General features: G+C 37.7%; 1 protein-coding gene and 1 pseudogene across 1 annotated transcript in view; both read left to right on the top strand.

Annotated features, from left to right (window-relative positions):
• LOC132355649 (putative selection and upkeep of intraepithelial T-cells protein 1 homolog) overlaps window positions 1-6079 on the top strand; it is a gene marked incomplete at its 5' end in the record, with an annotated part of 43453 nt that extends 37374 nt beyond the window's left edge. Inside the window, 1 exon segment of the mRNA XM_059908451.1 lies at window positions 5922-6079. Within this exon segment, the coding sequence (XP_059764434.1) occupies window positions 5922-6079 (158 nt within the window).
• A 3836-nt stretch (window positions 6080-9915) lies between these two features.
• On the top strand, window positions 9916-11291 carry LOC132354902 (cullin-4B-like; annotated as a pseudogene).
• Window positions 11292-27455: the final 16164 nt, after the last annotated feature.

Below are 27455 nucleotides of genomic sequence, written 5' to 3'. Positions count from 1 at the left end.
AAAGGAGACTCCAAACACAGTAAGTGAAGCAAAATGAGAAGACAGAGAAACACACAGCAGATGAAGGAGCAGGGTCAAAACACACCAGACCAAACAAATGAAGAGGAAATAGGCAGTCTACCTGAAAAAGGATTCAGAATAATGATAGTAAAGAGAATCCAAAATCTTGGAAACAGAATGGAGAAAATACAAGAAACGTTTAACAAGGACCTAGAAGAACTAAAGAGCAAACAAACAATGATGAAAAACACAACAAATGAAATTAAAAATACTCTAGAAGGGATCAATAGCAGGTAGAAGAGGTAGAAGAACGGGTAAGCGACCTGGAAGATAAAATAGTGGAAATAACTACTGCAGACCAGAATAAAGAAAAAAGAATGAAAAGAATTGAGGACACTCTCAGAGACCTCTGGGACAACATTAAATGCACCAACATTCAAATTATAGGGCTCCCAGAAGAAGAAGAGAAAAAGAAAGGGACTGAGAAAATATTTGCAGAGATTATAGTTGAAAACTTCCCTAATATTGGAAAGGAAATAGTTAATCAAGTCCAGGAAGTACAGAGAGTCCCATACAGGATAAATCCAAGGAGATACATGCCAAGACACGTATTAATCAAACTATCAAAAATTAAATACAAAGAAAGAATATTAAAAGCAGCAAGGGAAAACAACAAATAACATACAAAGGAATCCCCATAAGTTTAACAGCTGATCTTTCAGCAGAAACTCTGCAAGCCAGAAGGAAGTGACAGGACATATTTAAAGTGATGAAAGGGAAAAAACTTACAATGAAGATTACTCTATCCAGCAAGGATCTCATTCAGATTCAACGGAGAAATTAAAACCTTTACAGACTAGTAAAAGCTAAGAAAATTCAGCACCACCAAACCAGCTTTACAACAAATGCTAAAGGAACTTCTCTAGGATGGAAACATAAGAGAAGGAAAAGACCTACAATAACAAACCCAAAACAATTAAGAAAATGATAATAGGAACATGCATATCAATAATTACCTTAAATGTAAATGGATTAAATGCTCCAACCAAAAGACATAGACTGGCTTAATGGATACAAAAACAAAACCAATATATATGCTGTCTACAAGAGACCCACTTCAGACCTAGGGACACATACAGACTGAAAGTGAGGGGATGGAAAAAGACAATTCATGCAAATGGAAATCAAAAGAAAGCTGGAGTAGCAATTCTCATATCAGACAAAACAGACTTTAAAATAAAGACTACTACAAGAGACAAAAAAGGACACTACATAATGATCAATCCAAGAAGAAGATATGACAATTGTAAATATTTATACACCCAACATAGGAGAACCTCAATACATAAGGCAAATGCTAACACCCGTAAAAGGGGAAATCAACATTAACACAATCATAGTAGGGGAGTTTAACACCCCACTTTCACCAATGGACAGATCATCAAAAATGAAAATAAATAAGGAAGCACAAGCTTTAAATGATACATTAAACAAGAATGGACTTAATTGATATTTATAGGACATTCCAAACAAAAACAACAGAATACACTTTCTTCTCAAGTGCTCATGGAACATTCTCCAGGATAGATCATATCTTGGATCAAAAATCAAGCCTTGGTAGATTTAAGAAAATTGAAATCATATCAAGTATCTTTTCCAACCACAACGCTATGAGACTAGATATCAATTACAGGAAAAAGTCTGTAAAAAATACAAACACATGGAGGCTAAACACTACACTACTAAATGACCGAAAGATCACTGAAGAAATCAAAGAGGAAACCAAAAAATACCTAGAAACAAATGACAATGAAAACACGACCACCCAACACCTATGGGATTCAGCAAAAACAGTTATAAGTGGGAAGTTTATAGCAATACAATCTTACCTCAAGAAACAAGAAACATCTCAAATAAACAACTTAACCTTATGCCTAAAGCAATTAGAGAAAGAAGAACAAAAAAACCCAGAAGTTAACAGAATGAAAGAAATCATAAACATCAGAGCAGAAACAAATGAAAAAGAAATGAAGGAAACAATAGCAAAGACCAATAAAACTAAAAGCTGGTTCTCTGAGAAGATAAACAAAATTAATAAACCATTAGCCAGACTCATGAAGAAAAAAAGGGAGAAGACTCAAAGCTATAGAATTAGAAATGAAAATGGAGAAGTAACAAATGACACTGCAGAAATACATAGGATCAAGAGAGATTACTACAAGCAACTCTATGCCAATAAAATGGACAACCTGGAGAAATGGACAAATTCTTAGAAAAGCACAACCTTCCGAGACTGAACCAGGAAGAAATAGAAAATACAAACAGACCAATCACAAGCATTGAAATTGAAACTGTGATTAAAAATCTTCCAACAAACAAAAGCCCAGGACCAGATGGCTTCACTAGAAAAGAGCTAACACCTATCCGTCTCAAACTCTTCCAAAATATAACAGAGGGAGGAGCACTCCAAAACTCATTTTATGAGTCGACCATCACCCTGATACCAGAACCAGACAAAGAAGTCACAAAGAAAGAAAACTACAGGCCAATATCACTGATGAACATAGATGCAAAAATCCTCAACAAAATACTAGCAAACAGAATCCAACAGCACATTAAAAGGATCACACACCATGATCAAGTGGGGTTTATCCCAGGAATGCAAGCATTCTTCAGTATATGCAAATCAATCATTGTGATACACCATATTCACAAATTGAAGGAGAAAAACCATATGGTCATCTCAATAGCTGCAGAGAAAGCTTTTGACAAAATTCAACACCAATTTATGATAAAAATCCTCCAGAAAGTAGGCATAGAGGGAACTTACCTCAACATAATAAAGGCCATATATGACAAACCCATAGCCAACATCATTCTCAATGGTGAAAAACTGAAACCATTTCCACTAAGATCAGAAACAAGACAAGATTGTCCACTCTCACAACTATTATTCAACATAGCTTTGGAAGTTTTAGCCACAGCAATCAGAGAAGAAAAAGAAATAAAAGGAATCTAAATCAGAAAAGAAGTAAAGCTGTCACTGTTTGCAGATGACATGATACTATACATAGAGACTCCTAAAGAAGCTACCAGAAAACTACTAGAGCTAATCAATGAATTTGGTAAAGTAGCAGGATACAAAATTAATGCACAGAAATCTCTTGCATTCTTATACACTAATGATGAAAAATCTGAAAGAGAAATTAAGGAAACACTCCCATTTACCATTACAACAAAAAGAATAAAATACCTAGGAATAAACCTACCTATGGAGACAAAAGACCTTGATGCAGAAAACTATAAGACACTGATGAAAGAAATTAAAGATGATACAAATAGATGGAGAGATATACCATGTTCTTGGATTGGGAGAATCAACATTGTGAAAGTGACTATACTTCCCAAAGCAACCTACAGATTCAGTGCAATCCCTATCAAACTACCAATGCCATTTTTCACAGAACTAGAACAAAAAATTTCACAATTTGTATGGAAACACAAAAGACCCCGAATAGCCAAAGCAATCTTGAGAAAGAAAAACGGAGATGGCGGAATCAGGCTCCCTGACTTCAGACTATACTACAAGGCTACAGTAATCAAGACAGTATGATACTGGCACAAAAACAGAAACGTAGATCAATGGAACAGGATAGAAAGCCTAGAGATAAATCCACGCACATATGGTCACCTTATCTTTGATAAAGGAGGCAAGAATATACAATGAAGAAAAGACAGCCTCTTCAATAAGTGGTGCTGGGAAAACTGGACAGCTACATGTAAAAGAATGAAATTAGAACACTCCCTAACACCATACACAAAAATAAACTCAAAATGGATTAAAGACCTAAATTTTATGCTAGACACTGTAAAACTCTTAGAGGAAAACATAGGCAGAACACTCTATGGCATAAATCACAGCAAGATCCTTTTTGACCCACCTCCTAGAGAAATGGAAATAAAAACAAAAATAAACAAATGGAACCTAATGAAACTTAAAAGCTTTTGCATAGCAAAGGAAACCATAAACAAGACAAAAAGACAACCTCAGAATGGGAGAAAATATTTGTAAATGAAGCAACTGACAAAGGATTAATTTCCAAAATTTACAAGCAGCACATGCAGCTCAATATCAAAAAAACAAAAAACCCAATCCAAAAAAAACTGACATTTCTCCAAAGAAGATATACAGATTGCCAACAAACACATGAAAGAGTGCTCAACATCACTAATCATTAGAGTAATGCAAATCAAAACTACAATGAGATATCATCTCACACCAGTCAGAATGGCCATCATCAAAAAATCTACAAACAATAAATGCTGGAGAGGGTGTGGAGAAAAGGGAACCCTCTTGCACTGTTGGTGGGAATGTAAATTGATACAGCACTATGGAGAACAGTATGGAGTTTCCTTAAAAAACTAAGAATAGAACTACCATACGACCCAGCAATCCCACTACTGGGCATATACCCTGAGGAACCATAATTCAAAAAGAGTCATGTACCACAATATTCATTCCAGCTCTATTTCCAATAGCCAGGTCATGAAAGCAACCTAAGTGTCCATTGACAGATGAATGGATAAAGAAGATGTGGCACATATATACAATGGAATATTACTCAGCCATAAAAGGAAACAAAATTGAGTTATTTGTAGTGAGGTGGATGGACCTAGAGTCTGTCATAAAGAGTGAAGTAAGTCAGAAAGAGAAAAACAAATACCGTATGCTAACACATATATATGGAATCTAAAAAAAAAAAAAAAAGGTTCTGAAGAACCTAGAAGCAGGACGGGAATAAAGATGCAGACCTACTAGAGAATGGCCTTGAGGACATGGGAAGGGGGAAGGGTAAGCTGGGATGAAGTGAGAGAGTGTCATGGACATATATACACTGCCAAATGTAAAATAGATAGCTAGTGGGAAGCAGCCGCATAGCACAGGGAGATCAGCTCGGTACTTTGTGACCACCTAGAGGGGTGGGATAGGGAGGGTGGGAGGGAGGGAGATGCAAGAGGGAAGAGATATGGGAACATGTGTATATGTATAGCTGATTCACTTTGTTATAAAGCAGAAACTAACACACCATTGTAAAGCAATTATACTCCAATAAAGATGTTAAAAAAAATAATAAAATAAAATAAAATGGTGATGACCTGCAAAAAAAAAAGTAGAATATGTGTAAAATAATTCTGAATCATCCAAACAATGGAAAACTTTGCAACCATAGAAGGAATAGGAAAAAAATCATACAGTGATATGAAGTTTCCTTCTGTTTATACAATTATGTTAAAAAAAAAACCAAGCTGCAAAGCATATACCATATTAGCATTTAAAAAGAAGATATGGATATATAAATATTTATATATTGATGTATATAATACTTTTATATCTGTATGTATGTACATGTGTATCTTTTAAAATATTTATTTATTTATTTATTTGGCTGCACCAAGTCTTAGTTGTGGCATGCGAGCTCTCTTAGTTGCGGCACGTGAACTCTTAGTTGCAGCATGTAGGATCTAGTTCCCTGACCAGGGATCGAACCCGGGCCCCGTGCATTGGGAGCATGGAGTCTTAGCCACTGGACCACAAGGGAAGTCCCTACAAGTGTATGTATATGTATGTTATGCACATATATAAATATGCAAACTATATCAGGAAGTGGTCCAGGGTAACATTACCAAGGAAATGTGGAGATGACTCTTTCCTGTCCTTACCTGCTACCCTCAGAAACATGATGGCCTCCTCATAGGCGTCATGGTCTTTAAAGAAAGAGTGGTACTGCCCCCCACCAAGAACACTGATTGTGGATCCTGAGGGTCACTTTGCCCTCTCCCAGGGTGTCCTTCAGGAGCACTGTGCGATTCATATAGCTGTGAGTGCTTTTTCCAGAGAGTTCTTCCCCATCCTTGTACAGGTAAGCCAGATGGGAATAGTGCTCATGAAAGCACACTGTGGCAGGGACAGCTGGCAGCTGAGCTCAGCACTTCCGCCCACCAGGACCACCTGGTGGCTCCTGGAGCCGCTCACAGTGAACTGCTCTGCGGAAGAAGTCGGAGACCGGATTTATTCTGAAGGCCACAGGAGAATGCTTCACCTAGGTCCCTCTGCTCTGGACACATTGGCCTTCTTCCCGATTCTTGATGCCAAGTCCTTTCTGACTTCAGAACTTTGTTCTCAGAGATATCTTCGCTCTGACAGCAGCGCTCTTCTCTCAGACCCTCCCATCTCTGCCTCCTTCTTACCTCTCAAGTCCCAGCTTAAATGTCAACTCCTTAGAGAAAAATTTTATCACCATCCACTTAACATTTCCCCTAATCATATCTTCAGTAGCACGTATCATTACCTGATATTTTTAATTCCTATCTTTATTTTCTCTCATAACCAATTAATATGTAAGCCACACAACAACAGAGTCTCTATCTTTTTAAAAAATTCTCTTTATTATCCCCAGTGCATAAAGCATTGCCTGAATGTGGTAGGCACTCCGTAAATACTTCATAAAGGAATGTGGATAGTCCCCAATATTGAGAGGTGGGATGTGGACCACTACTGCTGAACAACAGCCTTTACTTATCAAATACACCAGCTGCTTTTTTCAGTATCAGTTTTTGGCGAGTTAAAAATGGCCACAAATATATTGATGCTCCATCCATGAAGAGAAAGTGCCTATGTCCCTTCCTCTTAAAACTGTGTGTTCTGATATTGCTTTGCTCAATAGAATATGGCAGAAGACAACCTGCAATAGTTTCTGGGTCTGTCTTAAGAAATGAGCTGGTCTCATTTGTTTTTTTTGTTTGTTTGTTTGTTTGTTTTTTGTACCATTCTTTCTGGAAGCCGTCAGCAGCGATATACAAAGTCTGACAACCCTGAGACCATCATGACAGAAAGGCCATGGGTTAACATGTCAGTTGACAATCCCAGGGGATCCCAACCTTCCAGCCTACTCCACCAAAGTGCTAGACATGTGAATGAAGCCACCTTGAGCCCTTTGGAACACTCCACCCACTAGCTGAATATACCAAGAGACCTCAGTCTATGTCACGTGGAACAGAAGAGTCACGCAGCTGAGCACTGGCCAGAATTCCTGCCCAACCAGATGTGAGATATAATAAAATGGTTGCTTTAAATCACTAATTTGGGGGATAATTTGCTATGAAGTTATAGGTAACTATCACAAGCTCCTCCCATAATCTTAGTTTTTCCTCCTTTTGATTATGCCAAATTCATTCCTGTCTCTGTCAAGAGTGTTTATCCTTTTCACTGTAAGGTATCCAAATTATCAGACTTAAGGCCTATTGCTCTAAGAAAAATCTGTGGACAGCTCCAGCTCACACCAACTTCTCCTTTATCTGAGGTCCTACCAAACTTATAATTCATATCATCACATAAATGATCGTGGTTTGTTCTTAAATATAAGGGATCTAATCATTATGACTTGCCAGTGAGAATTTGAGTCTCCTGAGAGTAGACGTTAGCCAGGTATCTGTCCCTTCTCCTTGGCACAACATTGCAGCACGGAGCTGGGGCTCAGAAAGACACAGAAACTGAAATAACATTTTATAATCATAGGTTGTTTTAACACTAATTTCTATCCTCAGAACTAGAACAGAAAGGGTAGAATCTGAGGAACAGCAGTGAAGAAGCCTCCTCAGTTTCTTCACTGTCATTTACCTTCACTATTTTTCTTTATAGATGTGACACACTATGAAAAAGAAGTAGATATCCCTACCTGAGGTGATTACTATCACCTGTAAGAGGAGAATGACCACTGAGTATCCAGATACGTAAGAAAATGCCAGCTCCATCACACCTGGAAAATGAAATAGCAATTGTGGGATCAGGCAGCAAGAATCATGGTAACTCAGAAAAAGAAACAGAGAATTTTGAAATCCTGTCTTTTGAGAAAATTCCCTTTGATGTGCAACTAAATGATTTAGTCAAACCACAGATGTCGGACCCACTGAGATTATGTCTTTTCCTCTTTCCTTCCTGTGCCTTTACTGTGGCTCATTGTCTTCATGAGATTACTACTGTGAAGGGCATCTGTGGTAGACAAGAGCATAAAAGGTGTACAGAACCCAGATATGCATATCCCACACTCACTTAGCCTCATCTGCATCTTGGCTTAAGCCACTTGCTCAGTTCAGAGACCTGGCTACTGCCGCTGAGGTTATCTCATTTCTTAATGGGAACACTTGTGTGCCCTCTCCTCTGGGCGACAAGCCAGCTTTAGCAAAACATTCATAATCCCACTGTTATTGGCAGGGTCTGACCTGCCTGGATCCATGGACCTTCTGGCTCCACCCATTACTTCCACATTCAAAGGAAATGCCACATCAGGGAGGTGGGATCTAGATTCCCCAGCAGCTGAACAGAGGGCCTGCATTAAAAAAAATCAGGTAGAACGGTGTGTAAAAAATATCAGACGGAATGGTGTGTTAACTGCCTGCCAGATAAAGTTGAATCAGTCAGATACAAGAAATTAGAAGAAGTAAGAAGATAAATGCCTGTCCTTTCTTGCTTTATTTCCTAATTTCCCCCCTCACTCTTGCTGCCTAAATTGTCACCCTCCTCCAATAAACATTTAGTAATAATTTGGACACGGGCTCTTTTTCCTAGGGATCCTAAACAGAGAAAAAACAAAACAACACAAAACACTGCTTAAGTATGGAGATACATATTAGCATGCTGGAATTAGGAACATGTATTTGGTTTTATATACTCAACAGTTAAGCAACATCTGGTTCATGAAGAATCTCAAATATGTCAGTAAATAAAATGCTAGATTTTACCTGCTGGAAAACGGAGTGCATAAATGCAAAATATAAGCTGTGTAAATCTGTTCTGAGATGTGTGTTTTACAATACAAGAATATAAAAGAATGTATTAAAGGAGAGAAAAGTTACAGGTAAGGTGTCTCTTGCAGTGATTTAATATATCCATTTAAAAATAAGTGGACTCGGAAAGAGTGTGATAGATGAAAGCAGCGTCAAAGAGTAGGGGTAGATATTTGCAAAACGTCAACTGATTAAGGGCTCATATCAAAATTTTAATTATAAAAATTATTTTTAAGGTAGATATGCTGAAAGAAAAATAGTTAAAGGACTTGAACAATCTCAGCATAGAAAATACCCAAATAGCAGTAAAGATAAGAAAAGGTAGAAACCCGCATTAAGAATCAGGAAAATGCATATTAAAACCACAAGGCAATATCACACTCACTAGAATGGGTACCATAAAAAAGGCCGACAATACCAAGTTTTGATGAGGATGTGATGTAATGTGGTGTAATGCAGTGTACAGGGCATTTCTCATGTTCATGGCTGGTGAGAGTACAGTGGTAGGATGATATTTGAAAGCACTTTAGCATCTTCTACTAGAGTTGAAAATAAACATAGCCTATGATCCAGCAATTCTACTTTAGGAACATAATCAATAGAAATGTATGCACAAATGCACAAGGGATATATACAATAAATTTCCTGATAACATTATTGGTAATAACTAAACTGGAACAATACAAGAAGCCTAAACATACAAGCCAAGAGGGAGAAAAGGAGGAGGAGCTGCAGCCTCACAGACTTACTGAGTTGCTCCTGCAGAAAGGGGGGAGAGAGACGGAAAAGCAGGGGAGGGGGACGGCACGGCCGTTTATCTGTCTGTCTCCTTATTCGCTCTCCCCCCTTGTTCTGCTCACTCCTGGTGTCAGCCTATCCTCCTTCCCAAACCCTCCCATTCCCCCGGTTGTGAAGTGAAGGGGCGTCCCCTTCACTTTCCTTCTCGTCCTCTGTGTTTCTCCTCTCTTTCTTCCCTTCCCCCTCTAGCATTGCCACCTTCTCTCCTACACGCACGCAGGCATATAAACGTAGGTTTTTGATGCTCGTCTGCCTGTTGACCCCGCTATTTTCATGTTTCCAACAGGTTTTTCTTCCCCCCAATCCCTCAGCTGCTGCTGCTGCTGTTCAGGAGGTCAGATCTGCCACTGATGGTAACACCAGCACCGCTCCGCCCTGGTGTAATACCAGCACCACCACTCACCTCTGCCGAGAAGAGAAAGTTAAACAGCAGCAGCAGCAGTAGCGGCAGTAACAGTAGTAACGAGAGAGAAGACTTGATTCCACCTCTCCCTCCTCTTCCACGCCTTTACAACCCAGGGATTCAGCATCCCCTTCAACCTCGTCCTTCTCCTGCCTGGGGGTTTCAGTGGCTGCTCCCAGCCACGTACCGATACAGAAGAAGCTGCGTTTTGAAGACACCCTGGAGTTTGTAGGGTTTGATGCGAAGATGGCTGAGGAATCCTCCTCATCTTCACCAACTGCTGCAACATCTCAGCAGCAGCAACTTAAAAATAAGAGTATATGAATCTCTTCTGTGGCTTCGGTGCATCACGCAAATGGCCTAGCCAAATCTTCTACCACCGTCTCTAGCTTTGCTAACAGCAAGCCTGGCTCTGCAAAGAAGTTAGTGATCAAGAACTTTAAAGATAAGCCTAAATTACCAGAAAGCTACACAGATGAAACACGGCAGAAACTGAAAAAAGCAGTGGAAGCTAATCCAGAATAGTACTTCAATTAAGAACAATTAAGAAGAACTCGATCAGGCTGTGGAAAATCTCTGTTCTTACAAGATTTCTGCAAACTTGTACAAACAGCTGAGACAGATTTGTGAAGATCACATCAAAGCACAAATTCATCAGTTCAGAGAGGATTCATTGAATAGTGTTCTTTTTCTAAGGAAGATCGATGGATGTTGGCAAAACCATTGCAGACAAATGATCATGATCAGGAACATTTTTTTGTTTCTGGACAGGACTTACGTTCTTCAAAATTCAATGCTACCCTCCATTTGGGAAAAGAATAGTGAAGCAATTGATGGAAGTTTACCCCGAAGCCTTTTAAGCATGCTCTCTGATTTGCAAATTTATCAGGATTCTTTTGAACAACCATTTGTGGAAGAAACTAACCGACTTTATGCAGCTGAAGGCCAAAAATTAATGCAGGAAAGAGAGGTTCCTGAATATCTTCATCATGTTAACAAACGTCTAGAAGAAGAAGCAGACAGACTTATTACTTACTTAGATCAGACCACCCAAAAGTCATTAATTGCTACTGTGGAAAAACAACTTCTAGGTGAACACTTAACAGCGATTCTTCAGAAAGATTTAAATAAACTCCTTGATGAAGACCGAATTCAAGATTTATCTCACCTGTATCAGCTCTTCAGCAGAGCCTTAGAATCTCCACTTCACACCACACGCAAATGTGTCCCGAATGGATCAAATTAACAAAGATTAATCCTTTGTGAAAGCCAAAGCTATGCAAATGTTAGACCATTTTATATCAGCAAACTTTTCATGAAATTGAAATATGAACAAATTCCTTTTATTCCTATGAATAAAATGTCAATGGCAAATGTTAAATTCAACTCCATTAAATTTAATAGTGTTTATATCTAAAGACGTTATAAAGAAAGTAAAATGATAAGCCCTGATAAAGAAGAAGACATTTACAACAACTAGAGCTCAAAAGGCTCAATATCTAAAATATATTAATTACTCCTTACCATACAAATTGCTAGTTGTCTCTTAACAGAGACAATTCTGTCTTTCTTCCTTACTTAGAAAGAACATCCAGTGTTTATGGAATAACTTGGACAACTCAAAGATTACACTTTTCAGATTCCTTGCAGCCAGGTGAGACAATAGGACTGATTTCTGGTAAATGCTATATAAACAGAACTGTAAAGAATTTTCTTCAATCCCTAAATTCAGGAGGCACACCTTCCCTTCCTCCTTAGAGCCAGACTGAAGGCCATCCTATGGCTATACCTCAGACAGAACTCGGAACTTGAAGTGGAAGAGGCTGAAAATGGAGCAGCAAGTAAAAAGAAGAAGCTTGGTTCCTTAACTTTATGAAGCTGTCCCACCAGCCTTGGAAACCAACTTCGGTCTTCTTATACCTCGTTTAATTTACATGTCTTTTTTTCTTAAATGGGTTGCAGTTACGTGGTTGTTCAGTTTATTGTTATTCTTTATAATACAAATATATTATAAATAATATTTATACTAATTCAATATTTATCTTTAAAGTTTTCTTAAACAAGATGAAAGACCAAAGGCAAGCATCTCAAGAATGGTAAACCAGCTTCCCAAAATTGTTTAAAGACCTAGATTCCTTCCAGATACAGTATTTTGAATGTATCTCACCCACCCTTAAACATACACAAATGGGCTAAAAATCACTGAAATTATATCTTATATATGTGGGAGATTTATATTCATGATTTATAAAGTAATGAAACTTATATTAATATGTATACACAAACATATATACACATATGTATATATAAAATGAATCAACTCATTAAATTTTTGTTTAAATTCTCAGAGTTATTTTAGTTACTTAGGGCATAATCTTGGCTTCTACTCTATCTAGAAATGGAACAATTAGTTTACTCTATTTTAGGGATATCTTGAACATAGGCAATATTTTTTACTATTATCATCAATCCAAAGGAATGAGTAGCATATACTTGTTGCTACTTGGCACACGTATAACTATTTGTTTATTACCTCCTTTCTAATGAAAGTTGAAGGAAGTCTACTCTTTAAAGTAAGAGAGACCTACCATACATATTACATATTACTTTTCTTAACTTCTAAAGCTAACTGCTCTGTAAGGAAAGAAGTGAAAAAGGAGCAAAAACCACCCATCCTCCCCCCAAAAAAGACAAACAAACAAACAAAACAAATCAAAACAAAACCCAGACAGAATAAAAAGAACCTAAGGTCAAGGGCATTGGATAGCATTCTATGCAGCTCAAAGCAAAGGAGTAATGAAAGAGATGGAACAAATAAATGCATCTCAAATTTTCCCATTTACTTGTTCCCAGAGAACAGAGCACGGGTCTAAGAAGGACTCCAGGCCCTTCAGAAAGAACCTCATCCACATGCCTTGTAGATCTATGCATGGATCAGCTGGGTTCCTGCTGCCACAGAAACCACTAGCAGATGTGCTATCATCACACAGCAACCAGCAGGGCCTTCTGTAAGAACCCCAGTGGATGCCTGCATGCAACTGCTTATTTTTCAAGCCTAATATAATTTCCCCTCACAAGAGAAATGTGAAGGTGACAACTTCACCCAGTGTGTAGGACTGCTTGTTCAAACTCATTTTTACCATCAGGAATCAACAATTCCCAAGCAAGAATAGGTTTCAACTTGACTTGCCTCTCCTTGAAAGTAAAGCATGAAACAGTGTTTGTTATGTAGCATATAATCTGGATCAATTTAAACTATCTATGAAGGAGAAACTACACTGTAATGTCTTAAGAATATTATATCAAGGAATATTGTGATTATAGTCTCTGAAAATGGAAATAGGAAGGATCTTCCTTATCTTGATAAAGGCTATCAATAAAAATCTCCATAAACATTTTAATGAGAAAAAAAATCTTTGTAATCTTTCCCTTTAAATCTAAATAAGTAAAGGTTTTTATCTAACACAATAAGAAAATAAAGCCGTCAGTGTAGCACAAGTATGAGAAAGGAAGGAGAAAAGTGAACAAAGGTGGATGACATAATTTACATGGAAAGTAATAAGAAAATGGACAAATACAAATAAATTTGAAAAAATAGTACAACTTTTCTCCAGATTAAGTTAACTTTAAAAATGTGTGAGATCTCTTTGGAATTTTAAGAAGATTTTTCTAAACCTAAGCAACTGGATAACAATATCATGTTCATGGAGGAGGAAACTATTAACATTTTAAAGATAAAATTTGCCTTCATATTACTATATAGACCATAAAATTCTAATACAATGCTAGCAGAATATTAGGAGCAATAGGGTAGTTTAATCTCAAAATTGTGTGGAAGAATTAACATTTATTAATAACTAAGATAATTATAAAACAATAAAGAGAAAGGTTTTAAATTCACTGTACCAGATATTAACATATATAATAAAGCCATAGTAAAAGAAAAAAAACACAGAGTAGTATTGGTGCAAAAAAGACAAATCCAAGTGGAATAGATTAGAGAGTCGAGAAAAATGTGGTATTTGATATAAGTGGTGTATGTAGGTCTTCTCCATTTGTCCCCTCAGATCCATTCTCTCCTTCTTTTCTTTATTCAGTAGCTTGCAGGGCTGACCTCTACCAAGTCTGTCACCTGGGGCCCCTTCTCTTTTGGCCTATGAGAGTCATCAGTGGAAGACTGAAGGATGGGAAGAAAAAGAGGCCAAAGCATCTCTTTCCTTGCTCCCTTCCTGTTTTGTTGCCACACTTCGTCAACGGGCTCATCCCCCTACAGCTATAGCTCTTGTGCATGGCCCATCACCCAGGGCTCTGGATCGCCAAGGCTCTGGCGACACTCTTTTTCAACCTTTGTCATTAATGCTGAGGAGTGATAAGTTCCCACTGTAGACAGACCTTGCGGATCTTGCTGGCTCACTTAATTCCAATCACTCTTCCTTCTTTTTTTTAACATCTTTATTGGAATATAATATCTCTACATTGTTGTGTTTCTGCTGTATAACAAAGTGAATCAGCTATATGTTTACATATATCCCCATATCCCCTCCCTCTTGCGCCTTCCTCCTACACTCCTTATCCCACCCCTCTAGGTCACCACAAAGCACCTAGTTGATCTCCCTGTGCTATGCGGCAGCTTCCCACTAGCTATCGGTTTTACATTTGGTAGTGTATATATGTCAATGTTACTCTCTCACTTCGTCCCAGCTTACACTTCCCACTCCCCGTGTTCTCAAGTCCATCCTCTACATCTGCATCTTTATTCCTGTCCTGCCCCTAGGTTCATCAGAAACATTTTTTTTAGGTTCCATACATATGTGTTAGCATACAGTATTGTTTTTCTCTTTCTGACTTACTTCACTCTGTATGACACACTCTACGTCCATCCACCTCACTACAAATAACTCAATTTCATTTCTTTTTATGGCTGAGTAATATTCCATTGTATGTATGTGCCACATCTTCTTTGTGCATTCATCTGTCGATGGACACTTAGGTTGCTTCCATGTCCTGCCTATTGCAAATAGTGCTGCAATGAACATTGTGGTACATGACTCTTCTTGAATTATGGTTTTCTCAGTGTATATGCCCAGTAGGGGGATTGCTAGGTCATATGGTAGTTCTATTTTTAATTTTTTAAGGAACCCCCATACTGTTCTCCATAGTGGCTGTATCAATTTACGTTCCTACCAACAGTGCATGATGGTGCCCTTTTCTCCACACCCTCTCCAGCATTTATTGTTTCTAGATTTTTTGATGATGGCCATTCTGACTGGTATGAGGTGATACCTCATTGTAGTTTTGATTTCCATTTCTCTAATGATGAGTGATGTTGAGCATCCTTTCATGTGTTTGTTGGCAATCTGTATACCTTCTCTGGAGAAATGTCTATTTAGGTCTTCTGCCCATTTTTGGATTGGGTTGTTTGTTTTTTTGATATTGAGCTGCTTGTATCTTTTGGAGATTAATCTTTGTCAGTTGCTTCATTTGCAAATATTTTCTCCCACTCTGAGGGTTGTCTTTTCATCTTGTTTATGGTTCCCTCTGCTGTGAAAAAGCTTTTAAGTTTCATTAGGTCCCATCTGCTTATTTTTGTTTCTATTTCCATTTCTCTAGGAGGTGGGTCAAATGGGATCTTGCTGTGATTTGTGTATAGAGTGTTCTGCCTATGTTTTCCTCTAAGAGTTTTAAGTGTCTGGCCTTACATTTAGGTCTTTAATCCATTTTGAGTTTATCTTTGTGTATGGTGTTAGGAAGTGTTCTAATTTCATTCTTTTACATGTAGCTGTCCAGTTTTTCCTGGAAGAAATGGACAAATTCTTAGAAAACTACAACCTTCCAAGACTGAATCAAAAAGAAATAGAAAATATGAACAGACCAATCACTCACACTGAAATTGAAACTGTGATTAAAAATCTTCCAACAAACAAAAGTCCAGGACCAGATGGCTTCACAGGCGAATTCTATCAAACTATTACAGAAGAGCTAACACCTATCCTTCTCAAACTCTTCCAAAATATGAAGCAGGGGGAGGAACACTCCCAAACTCATTTTACGAGGTCACCATCACCCTGATACCAAAACCAGACAAATATGTCTCAAAAAAAGAAAACTATAAGCCAATATCACTGATGAACATAGATGTAAAAATCCTCAACAAAATACTAGCAAACAGAATCCAACAGCACATTAAAAGGATCATACACCATGATCAAGTGGGGTTTATCCCAGGAATGCAAGGATTCTTCAATATATGCAAATCATCAATGTGATACACCATATTCACAAATTGAAGGAGAAAAACCATATGAGAGTCTCAAAGATGCAGAAAAAGCTTCTGACAAAATTCAACACCCATTTATGATCAAAACTCTCCAGAAAGTAGGCATAGAGGGAACCTACCTCAACATAATAAAGGCCATATATGACAAACCCACAGCCAACATCATTCTCAGTGGTGAAAAACTGAAACCATTTCCTCTAAGATCAGGAACAAGACAAGGTTGTCCACTCTCACCACTATTATTCAACATAGTTTTGGAAGTTTTAGCCACAGCAATCAGAGGAGAAAAAGAAATAAAAGGAATCCAAATCAGAAAAGAAGAAGTAAAACTGTCAGTGTTTGCAGATTACATGATACTATACATAGAGAATCCTAAAGATGCTACCAGAAAGCTACTAGAGCTAATCAATGAATTTGATAAAGCAGCAGGATACAAAATTAATGCACAGAAATCTCTTGCATTCCTATACACTAACGAAGAAAAATCTGAAAGAGAAATTAAGGAAACACTCCCATTTACCACTGCAACCAAAAGAATAAAATGCCTAGGAATAAACCTACCTAAGGAGACAAAAGACCTGTATGCAGAAAACTATAAGATATTGATGAAAGATACAAGCAGATGGAGAGATATACCATGCTCTTTGGTTTTAAGAATCAACATTGTGAAAATGACCAATCATTCTTAAATAAACATTTTCTTCATCTGATTTTCTTCAGAATGTCATCTGAATCTGTCTTGTGTTCCTTGCCAAAGTCCTGACTAAAAACGGGTGGAATCACATATTTGTTGAAAAGGAGGGGTTCTTGAGGAAAACTGGCTTACTCTATGGGAAAAAAACATACAAATAAAAACTCAGGATAATGTCTTTGTGACATTGGAGCGCAAAGGATTTCTTAATAAGACCCCAAAGTATAAACTGTATGGGGAAAATTAATTTGACAACCTTAAGTATCTATGCTAAATTAAGGGCACTATAGACAAAGACAGCAGATGTCTGACATGATGGGAAGATATTTTCAAAGCCTAATGATATTAAGGGATTAATACCTACACAGGAATACCTGTAAATCACAGAGGAAAAAGACAGAAAATGTGATAAATAATTTGTTAAATTGTGTAAATAAGGAATCTACAAAGGGTAGATCCGAATATCTAAACCTGTATGAAGAAATTCATAATCTTGCTAGTAATCAGATAAATACAAATATAAGAAAAAAGAGATAAAACTTCTTACCGATCAGATGAGCAAAATTAAGAAGATGGATAACACTGAGTACTGATGAGGATTGGGACAGTGGGAGCTAACATCCATGGAATGCGGAAATGAAAATAACCCATCTTTTCTGGGATCTCTTAACTCGTCATTAAATTAAGGATTTACGTATTTACGACATACTAAGGACATATTTGGCTATATACCTCAAAGAAACTCTTTTGCAAGTGCCCATGGAGACATGAAAGAGAATGTTTCTGACAGTTTGTTTGTAAGAAGAAGGCTGGGAGAAGTCTAGGTAAGAATCATTTCAACAATGAAAAAATAAGGTATTTGACATCTCTGGAAGCAGGAGAAATATTGATATGAAGGAAAACACTCCAAGGCATTCATGATTAAATTGTTTAAAACTAAAAGTAGCCAGAGAAATGAGACATGTTAGATACAGGGGACAAAAGATAAGAATCACTACTGACTTCTCAGTAGAAGTAAAATAAGGTCCAACAATATGGAATGAGAAACAGGTTTCAAGAGAAAAAAAGTCAGCCTTAAATTCTGTATCAAATTAAAATGTAAGTCAAAAATCTTCAGAAAAATAAACACAGAGAGAATTTTTTGCCTGCATTTCTGCACTACCATAAATGTAATGTGAAGTTTTCAGGGTGAAGGAATATTACACCAGATGTAAATTCCAAGCTATCAGAGGAGAAAAGTTCTAGAAATAGTAAATATGTGGATAAATTTAAAGACACTTTCATCTCTCTTAATTTTCTTTCTTAAAATGCCATTGACTGATTAGTGAAAAACAAAAATATATACTGGGGCAGACTTCAAGATGGCCAAAGAGTAAGACGTGGAGATCACCTTCCTCCCCACAGATACATCAGAAGTACATCTACACGTGGAACTGCTCCTATAGAACACCAACTGAACGCTGGCAGAAGACCTCAGACCTCCCAAAAGGCAAGAAACTCCCCACGTACCTGGGTAGGGCAAAAGAAAAAAGAAAAAACAGAGACAAAAGAAGAGGGACGGGACCTGCACCAGTGGGAGGGAGCTGTGAAGGAGGAAAGGTTTCCACACACTAGGAAGCCCCTTCGCGGGCGGGGACTGTGGGGGGCGGAGGGGGGGAGGTTCGGAGACGCGGAGGAGAGCGCAGCCACAGGGGTGCGGAGGGCAAAGCGGAGAGATTCCCGCACAGAGGATCGGTGCTGAGTAGCACTCACCAACCCGAGAGGCTTGTCTGCTCACCCGCCGGGGCGGGCGGGGGCTGGGAGCTGAGGCTCGGGCTTCAGTCGGATCGCAGGGAGAGGACTGGGGTTGGTGGCGTGAACACAGCCTGAAGGGGCTAGTGCGCCACGGCTAGCCAGGAGGGAGTCCAGGAAAATGTCTGGCGCTGCCGAAGAGGCAAGAGACTTTTTCTTGCTTCTTTGTTTCCTGGTGCGCAAGGAGAGGGGATTCAGAGCGCCGCCTAAACGAGCTGCAGAGACGGGCGCGAGCCGCGGCTACCAGCGCGGACCCCAGAGACGGGCATGAGACGCTAAGGCTGCTGCTGCCGCCACCAAGAAGCCTGTGTGCGAGCACAGGTCACTCTCCACACCGCCCCTCCCGGGAGCCTGTGCAGCCCGGCACTGCCAGGGTCCCGTGATCCGGGGACAACTTCCCTGGGAGAACGCACGGCGTGCCTCAGGCTGGTGCAACGTCATGCTGGCCTCTGCCGCCACAGGCTCGCCCCACATCCGTATCCTTCCCTCCCCCCCAACCCCCGCCTGAGTGAGCCAGAGCCCCCGAAGCAGCTGCAACTTTAACCCCGTCCTGTCTGAGCGAAGAACAGATGCCCTCAGGCGACCTACACGCAGAGGCGGGTCCAAATCCAAAGCTGGACCCCGGGAGCTGTGCGAACAAAGAAGAGAAAGGGAAATCTCTCCCAGCAGCATCAGGAGCAGCGGATTAAATCTCCACAATCAGCTTGATGTACCCTGCATCTGTGGAATACCTGAATAGACAACGAATCATCCCAAATTGAGGAGGTGGACTTTGGGAGCAATGATATATTTTTTTTTTCCCTTTTTCTCCTTTTGTGAGTGTGTATGTGTATGCTTCTGTGTGTCATTTTGTCTGTATAGCTTTGCTTTTACCATTTGTCCTAAGTTTCTGTCAGATTTTTTTTTTTTTTTTTAGTATAGTTTTTAGCGCTTGTTATCATTGGTGGATTTGTTTTTTGGTATGGTTGCTCTCTTCTTTCTTTCTTTCTTTTTATTATTTTTCAAATTTTTTAAATAATTTTTTTAATTTTAATAACTTTATTTTATTTCATTTTATTTTCTCTTATTTTATTTTATCTCTTTCTTTCTTTCTTTCTTTCTTTCTTTCTTTCTTTCTCTCTCTCTCTCTCTCTCTCTCTCTGTCTCTCTCTTTCTTTCTTTCTTTCTCCCTTTTATTCCAAGCAGTGTGGATGATAGGCTCTTGGTGCTCCAGCCAGGCATCAGGGCTCTGCCTCTGAGGTGGGAGAGCCAAGTTCAGGACATTGGTCCACCAGAGACCTTGCAGCTCCACATAATATCAAATAGCGAAAATCTCCAAGAGTTCTCCATCTCAACGCCAGGACCCAACTCCACTCAACGACCAGCAAGCTACAGTGCTGGACACCCTATGCCAAACAACTAGCAAGACAGGAACAAAACCCCACCCATTAGCAGAGAGGCTGCCTAAAACCATAATAAGGTCACAGACACCCCAAAACACACCACCAGACGTGGACCTGCCCACCAGAAAGACAACATCTAGCCTCATCCACCAGAATACAGGCACTAGTCCCCTCCAACAGTAAGCCTACACAACCCACTGAACCAACCTTAGCCACTGGGGGCTGACACCAAAAACAATGGGAACTACGAACCTATAGCCTGCGAAAAGGAGACCCCAAACACAGTAAGTGAAGCAAAATGAGAAGACAGAGAAACACACAGCAGATGAAGGAGCAAGGTAAAAACTCACCAGACCTAACAAATGAAGAGGAATTAGGCAGTCTACCTGAAAAAGAATTCAGAATAATGATAGTAAAGATGATCCAAAATCTTGGAAATAGAATGGAGAAAATACAAGAACCGTTTAACAAGGACCTAGAAGAACTAAAGAGCAAAGAAACAATGATGAACAACACAATAAATGAAATTAAAAATTCTCTAGAAGGGATCAATAGCAGAATAACTGAGGCAGAAGAACGGATAAATGACCTGGAAGATAAAATAGTGGAAATAACTACTGCAGCCCAGAATAAAGAAAAAAGAATGAAAAGAATTGAGGACAGTCTCAGAGACCTCTGGGACAACATGAAATGCACCAACATTTGAATTATAGGGGTCCCAGAAGAAGAAGAGAAAAACAAAGGGACTGAGAAAATATTTGAAGAGATTATAGTTGAAAACTTCCCTAACATGGGAAAGTAAGTAGTTAATCAAGTCCAGGGAGCACAGAGAGTCCCATACAGGATAAATAGAAGGAGAAACACTCCAAGACACATATTAATCAAACTATCAAAAATCAAATACAAAGAAAAAATATTAAAAGAAGCAAGGGAAATACAGCAAATAACATACAAGGGAATCCCCATAAGGTTAACAGCTGATCTTTCAGCAGAAACTCTGCAAGCAAGAAGGGAGTAGCAGGACATATTTAAAGTGATGAAAGGGCAAAACCTACAACCAAGATTACTCTACCCAGCAAGGATCTCATTCAGATTTGATGGAGAAATTAAAACCTTTACAGTCAAGCAAAAGCTAAGAGAATACAGCACCACCAAACCATCTTTACAACAAATGCTAAAGGAATTTCTCTAGGCAGGAAACACAAGAGAAGGAAAAGACCTACAATAACAAACCCAAAACAATTAAGAAAATGGTAATAGGAACATACATATCGATAATTACTTAGATGTAGATAGATTAAATGCTCCAACCAAAAGACATAGACTGGCTGAATGGATTCAAAAACAAGACCGTATCTATGCTGTCTACAAGAGACCCACTTCAGACCTAGAGACAGATACAGACTGAAAGTGAGGGGATGGAAAAAGATATTCCATGCAAATGGAAATCAAAAGAAAGGTGGAGTAGCAATTGTCATATCAGACAAAATAGACTTTAAAACAAAGACTATTACAAAAGACAAAGAAGGACACTACATAATGATCAAGGGATCAATCCAAGAAGAAGATACAACAATTCTAAATATTTATGCACCCAACATAGGAGCACCTAAATATATAAGACAAATGCTAACAGCCATAAAAGGGGAAATCGGCAGTTACACAATCATAATAGGGGACTTTAACACCACGCTTTCACCAATGGACAGATCAACCAAAATGAAAATAAGTAAGGAAACACAAGCTTTAAATGATTCATTAAACAAGATGGACTTGATTGATATTTATAGGACATTCCATCCAAAATCAACAGAATACACATTTTTCTCAAGTGCTCATGGAACATTGTCCAGGATAGATCATATCTTGGGTTACAAATCAAGCCTTGGTAAATTTAAGGAAATTGAAATCATATCAAGTATCTTTTCTGACCACAACGCTATGAGACTAGATATCAATCCAGGAAAAATATCTGTAAAAAATACAAACACATGAAGGCTAAACAATACACTACTTACTAACCAAGAGGTCACTGAAGAAATCAAAGGGGAAATCAAAAAATACCTAGAAACAAATGACAATGAAACATGATGACCCAAAACCTATGGAATGCAGCAAGAGCAGTTCTAAGAGGGAAGTTCATAGCAATACAACCCTACCTTAAGAAACAAGAAACATCTCAAATAAACAACCTAACCTTACACCTAAAGCAATTAGAGAAAGAAGAACAAAAACACCCCAAAGTTAGCAGAAGGAAAGAAATCATAAAGATAAGTTCAAGAATAAATGAAAAAGAAATGAAGGAAATGATAGCAAAGATCAATAAAACTAAAACCTGGTTCTTTGAGAAGATTAAAAAAATTGATAAACCATAAGCCAGACTCATCAAGGAAAAAAAAGGAGGAAAACTCAAATCAATAGAATTAGAAATGAAAAAGGAGAAGTAACATCTGACACTGCAGAAGTACAAAGGATCATTAGAGATTACTACAAGCAACTATATGCCAATAAAATGGACAACCTGGAAAAAATGGACAAATTCTTAGAAATGCACAGCCTTCCGAGACTGAACCAGGAAGAAATAGAAAATATGAACAGACCAATCACTCGCACTGAAATTGAAACTGTGATTTAAAATCTTCCAACCAACAAAAGTCCAGGACCAGATGACTTCACAGGCGAATTCTATCAAACATTTAGATAAGAGCTAACACCCATCCGTCTCAAACTCTTCCAAAATATAGCAGAGGGCGGAACACTCTCAAACTCATTTTACGAGGTCACCATTACCCTGATACCAAAACCAGACAAAGATGTCACAAAGAACGAAAACTACAGGCCAATATCACTGATGAACATAGATGCAAAAATCCTCAACAAAATACTAGCAAACAGAATCCAACAGCACATTAAAAGGATCATACACCATGATCAAGTGGGGTTTATCCCAGGAATGCAAGGATTCTTCAATATAGGCAAATCAAACAATGTAATACACCATATTAACAAATTGAAGGAGAAAAACCATATGATCATCTCAATAGATGCAGAGAAAGCTTTTGACAAAATTCAACACCCATCTATGATAAAAGCCCTGCAGGAAGTAGGCATAGAGGGAACTTACGTCAACATAATAAAGGCCATATACGACAAACTCACAGCTAACATCGTCCTCGATGGTGAAAAACTGAAACCATTTCCACTAAGATCAGCAACAAGACAAGGTTGCCCACTCTCACCACTATTATTCAACATAGTTTTGGAAGTTTTAGCCATAGCAATCAGAGAACAAAAAATAATAAAAGGAATCCAAATCGGAAAAGAAGAAGTAAAGCTGTCACTGTTTGCAGATGACATGATAGTATACATAGAAACTCCTAAAGAAGCTACCAGAAAACTACTAGAGCTAATCAATGAATTTGGTAAAGTTACAGGATACAAAGTTATTGCACAGAAATCTCTTGCATTCCTATACACTAATGTTGAAAAATCTGAAAATGAAATTTAGAAAACTCTCTCATTTACCATTGCAACAGAAAGAATATAATACCTAGGAATAAACTTACCTAAGGAGACAAAAGACCTGTATGCAGAAAATTATAAGACACTGATGAAAGAAATTAAACATGACACAAATAGATGGAGAGATATAGCATGTTTTTGGATTGGAAGAATCAACATTGTGAAAATGATTATACTACCCAAAGCAATCTACAGATTCAATGCAATCCTTATCAAACTACCAATGCCATTTCTCACAGAACTAGAACAAAAACTTTCACAATTTGTATGGAAACACAAAAGACCCCGAATAGCCAAAGCAATCTTGAGAAAGAAAAAAGAAGATGGAAGAATCAGGCTCCCTGACTTCAGACTATACTACAAAGCTACAGTAATCAAGACAATATGGTACTGGTACAAAAACAGAAATATAGATCAATGGAACAGGATAGAAACCCTAGAAATAAACCCACACACATATGGTCACCTTATCTTTAATAAAGGAGGCAAGAATATACAATGGAGAAAAGACAGCCTCTTCAATAAGTGGTGTTGGGAAAACTGGACAGCTACATGTAAAAGAATGAAATTAGAACACTCCCTAATACCATACACAAAAATAAACTCAAAAAAAAATAAAATAAAATAAAATAAACTCAAAATGGATTAAAGACCTAAATGTAAGGCCAGACACCATCAAACTCTTAGAGGAACATAGGCAGAACACTCTATGACATAAATCACAGCAAGATCCTTTTTGACCCACCTCCTAGAGTAATGGAAATAAAAACAAAAATAAACAAATGGGACCTAATGAAACTGAAAAGCTTTTGCACAGCCCAGGAAACCATAAACAAGATGAAAAGACAATCCACAGAATGGGAGAAAATATTTGCAAATGAAGCCACTGACAAAGGATTAATCTCCAAAATTTACAAGCAGCTCATGCAGCTCAATATCAAATAAGCAAAAAACCCAATCCAAAAATGGGCAGAAGACCTAAATAGACATTTCTCCAAAGAAGATATACAGATTGCCAACAAACACATGAAAGAATGCTCAACATCATTAATCATTAGAGAAATGTAAATCAAAACTACAATGAGATATCATCTCACACTAGTCAGAATGGCCATCATCAAAAAATCTACAGACAATAAATGCTGGAGAGGGTGTGGAGAAAAGGGAACCCTCTTGCACTGTTGGTAGGAATGTAAATTGATACAGCCACTATGGAGAACAGTATGGACATTCCTTAAAAAACTAAAAATATAACTACCATACGACCCAGCAATCCCACTATAGGGCATATACCCTGAGAAAACCATAATTCAGAAAGTGTCATGTACCACAATGTTCATTGCAGCTCTGTTTACAATAGCCAGGACATGGAAGCAACCTAAGTGTCCATCGACAGATGAATTGATAAAGAAGATGTGGCACATATATACAATGGAATATTTACTCAGCCATAAAAAGAAACGAAATTGAATTATTTGTAGTGAGGTGGATGGACCTAGAGTCTGTCATACAGAGTGAAGTAAGTCAGAAAGAGATAAACAAATACAGTATGCTAACACATATATACGGAATGTAAAAAAAAAAAAAAAATCGTCATGAAGAACCTAAGGGCAAGACGGGAATAAAGATGCAGACTTATTAGAGAATGGACTTGTGGACATGGGGAGGGGGAAGGGTAAGCTGGGACAAAGTGAGAGAGTGGCATGGACATACATACACAAGCAGATGTAAAATCGATAGCTAGTGGGAAGCAGCCACATAGCACAGGGAGGTCAGCTCAGTGCTTTGTGACCACCTAGAGGGGTGGCATAGGGAGAGAGGGTGGGAGGGAGACACAAGAGGGAAGAGATATGGGGATATATGTATATGTATAGCTGATTCACTTTGTTCTAAAGCAGAAACTAGCACACCATTGTAAAGCAATTATACTCCAATAAAGATGTTTAAAAAAAAAAAGAGTACATATTGTATAAAATTTGTATAAAATTTTGGAAAATTCTCAGCCATTCTATCTTCGCATATTGCTTCTCCCTCATTCTCTTATTACTCTCCTTCTGTGATTACTGTTACATTTATCTAAACCCTATGACCTAACCCTCACGTTTCTTACATTCTGTTATGTTTTGCATTTTTCTATCTCTCTGTGCTTCAGTTTGGATACTTTCTATTTACTAGCCCTTATGGTCTTTTCTGTGCTCAGCTGACTTTTATTTCATCCATTGAGTTATTAACTTCATATAGTCTTTTTTTTAGTTTTAAAATTCCACTTAATTCTTTTCATAAATGCCAAATCTCTGTTGAAATTTCTTTCTACTCATCTATTTTATCTTTCTCCTCTCTTTTCTTAAGCATATTAATCATAATTATTTTAAAGTCTTTGCTAACTTCAACACCTGGATTATCTCTGGGTCAGCTTCTATTGTTTGCTTTTTCTCTTGGTTATTTATCCTAAGGCCCTGTTTCTACATATTCCTAGTAATTTTTAACTAAATGCCAGGCATTGTGTGTTAAAAAGTATAGAAGTTCTCAATGGTGTTGCCAGGGGGTTTACCCTTTCTTCTGCTAGGCAGATAGATTAAATGAGGTGCTCACCTTAATCCAATCAGGTTAACCCCTCATCCTAGACTGCCTCAACTGATCCCAGACTGGTTTGGTTTGATAATATATATTTAAAATTTTTGCGTTTACTATGTTGAACCACATAAAATTGTCATTTTTCTAGGTTCAGATGGTTAGATATCAACAATTTCATGTTATGCAAATTGTATGACTTAGGTCATTATTGGCCTGTAACTCCTATTTTATACTGAATTTATCAAGTTTGATATAAATGTTATATTGGAGTGTTTCCAGTTCTTTATTTATTTGATGTACTTACATAAGCTTTACATTATTCCCTCTTTAAATATTTGGTAGAATGTAACATTTAAATCACTTGGTTTTGCAATTTACTTTATGGGTTGGTGGAAATGTTTATAATTTCTTGAATTCATCATTCATATTTTTTGCATCATTTTGTGTTGGTTTGGTCAAATTTTTGTGCCTAGAAATTTGTCAATTTCATCTAAAGTTTTAATCTTATTAGTATGACAACATCTTATTAAATTTAGTGTCTATAGTAATCTTATTCAACTTTCATGATTTAATGTGTATTTTACTAATTTTGATGTCTATGCAATCTATAATTGTGTTCTCTTTTTCATTACTGATATTAATAATTTGTGTGATCTTGTTTTTAAAACAGATCAATGTTATTAGTATTAAAATTTTTTTACCTTGTTGATCCCCTATATTGTATGATTTTTTTATTTCATTAATTTCTGCTCTTCGTGTATTTTCTTTGAGATAAATTTGCTTTTCTTTTCTAACTTCTTATGATGGATATTTAGATCATTGTTTCAGCCTTTTATTTCCAGTTATGTATCTCTAAGTGTATAATTTTACCTTTGAACAGGGCTTTAGCTACCCTAAAATTTTGATATGTTGTGATTTAATTATCATCCAGCTCAAATCTAATATTCACTTTGGCTTCTTTTTGATCCAGGGATACTTAGATGTAGATTTTGTAATTTTCCATACAATGTTTTCTAGTTATCTCTTTGACATTAATTTCTAGCTTAATTCCACTGTGGTCAGAGAATATACTTCATATGATTTCATTTTTTATAATTTGTGGAAACTTACTTCATAACTCAATGGTAATTTTTTTTATGAATACTTGAAAAAGAATGTGTATAGCTGGTCTGA

The sequence above is a fragment of the Balaenoptera ricei genome, chromosome 1 (assembly GCF_028023285.1).
Source record: "Balaenoptera ricei isolate mBalRic1 chromosome 1, mBalRic1.hap2, whole genome shotgun sequence".
Taxonomy (NCBI): domain Eukaryota; kingdom Metazoa; phylum Chordata; class Mammalia; order Artiodactyla; family Balaenopteridae; genus Balaenoptera; species Balaenoptera ricei.
The sequence above is the reverse complement of the archived record's forward strand: the minus strand, read 5'-3'. Positions and strand labels throughout refer to the sequence as shown.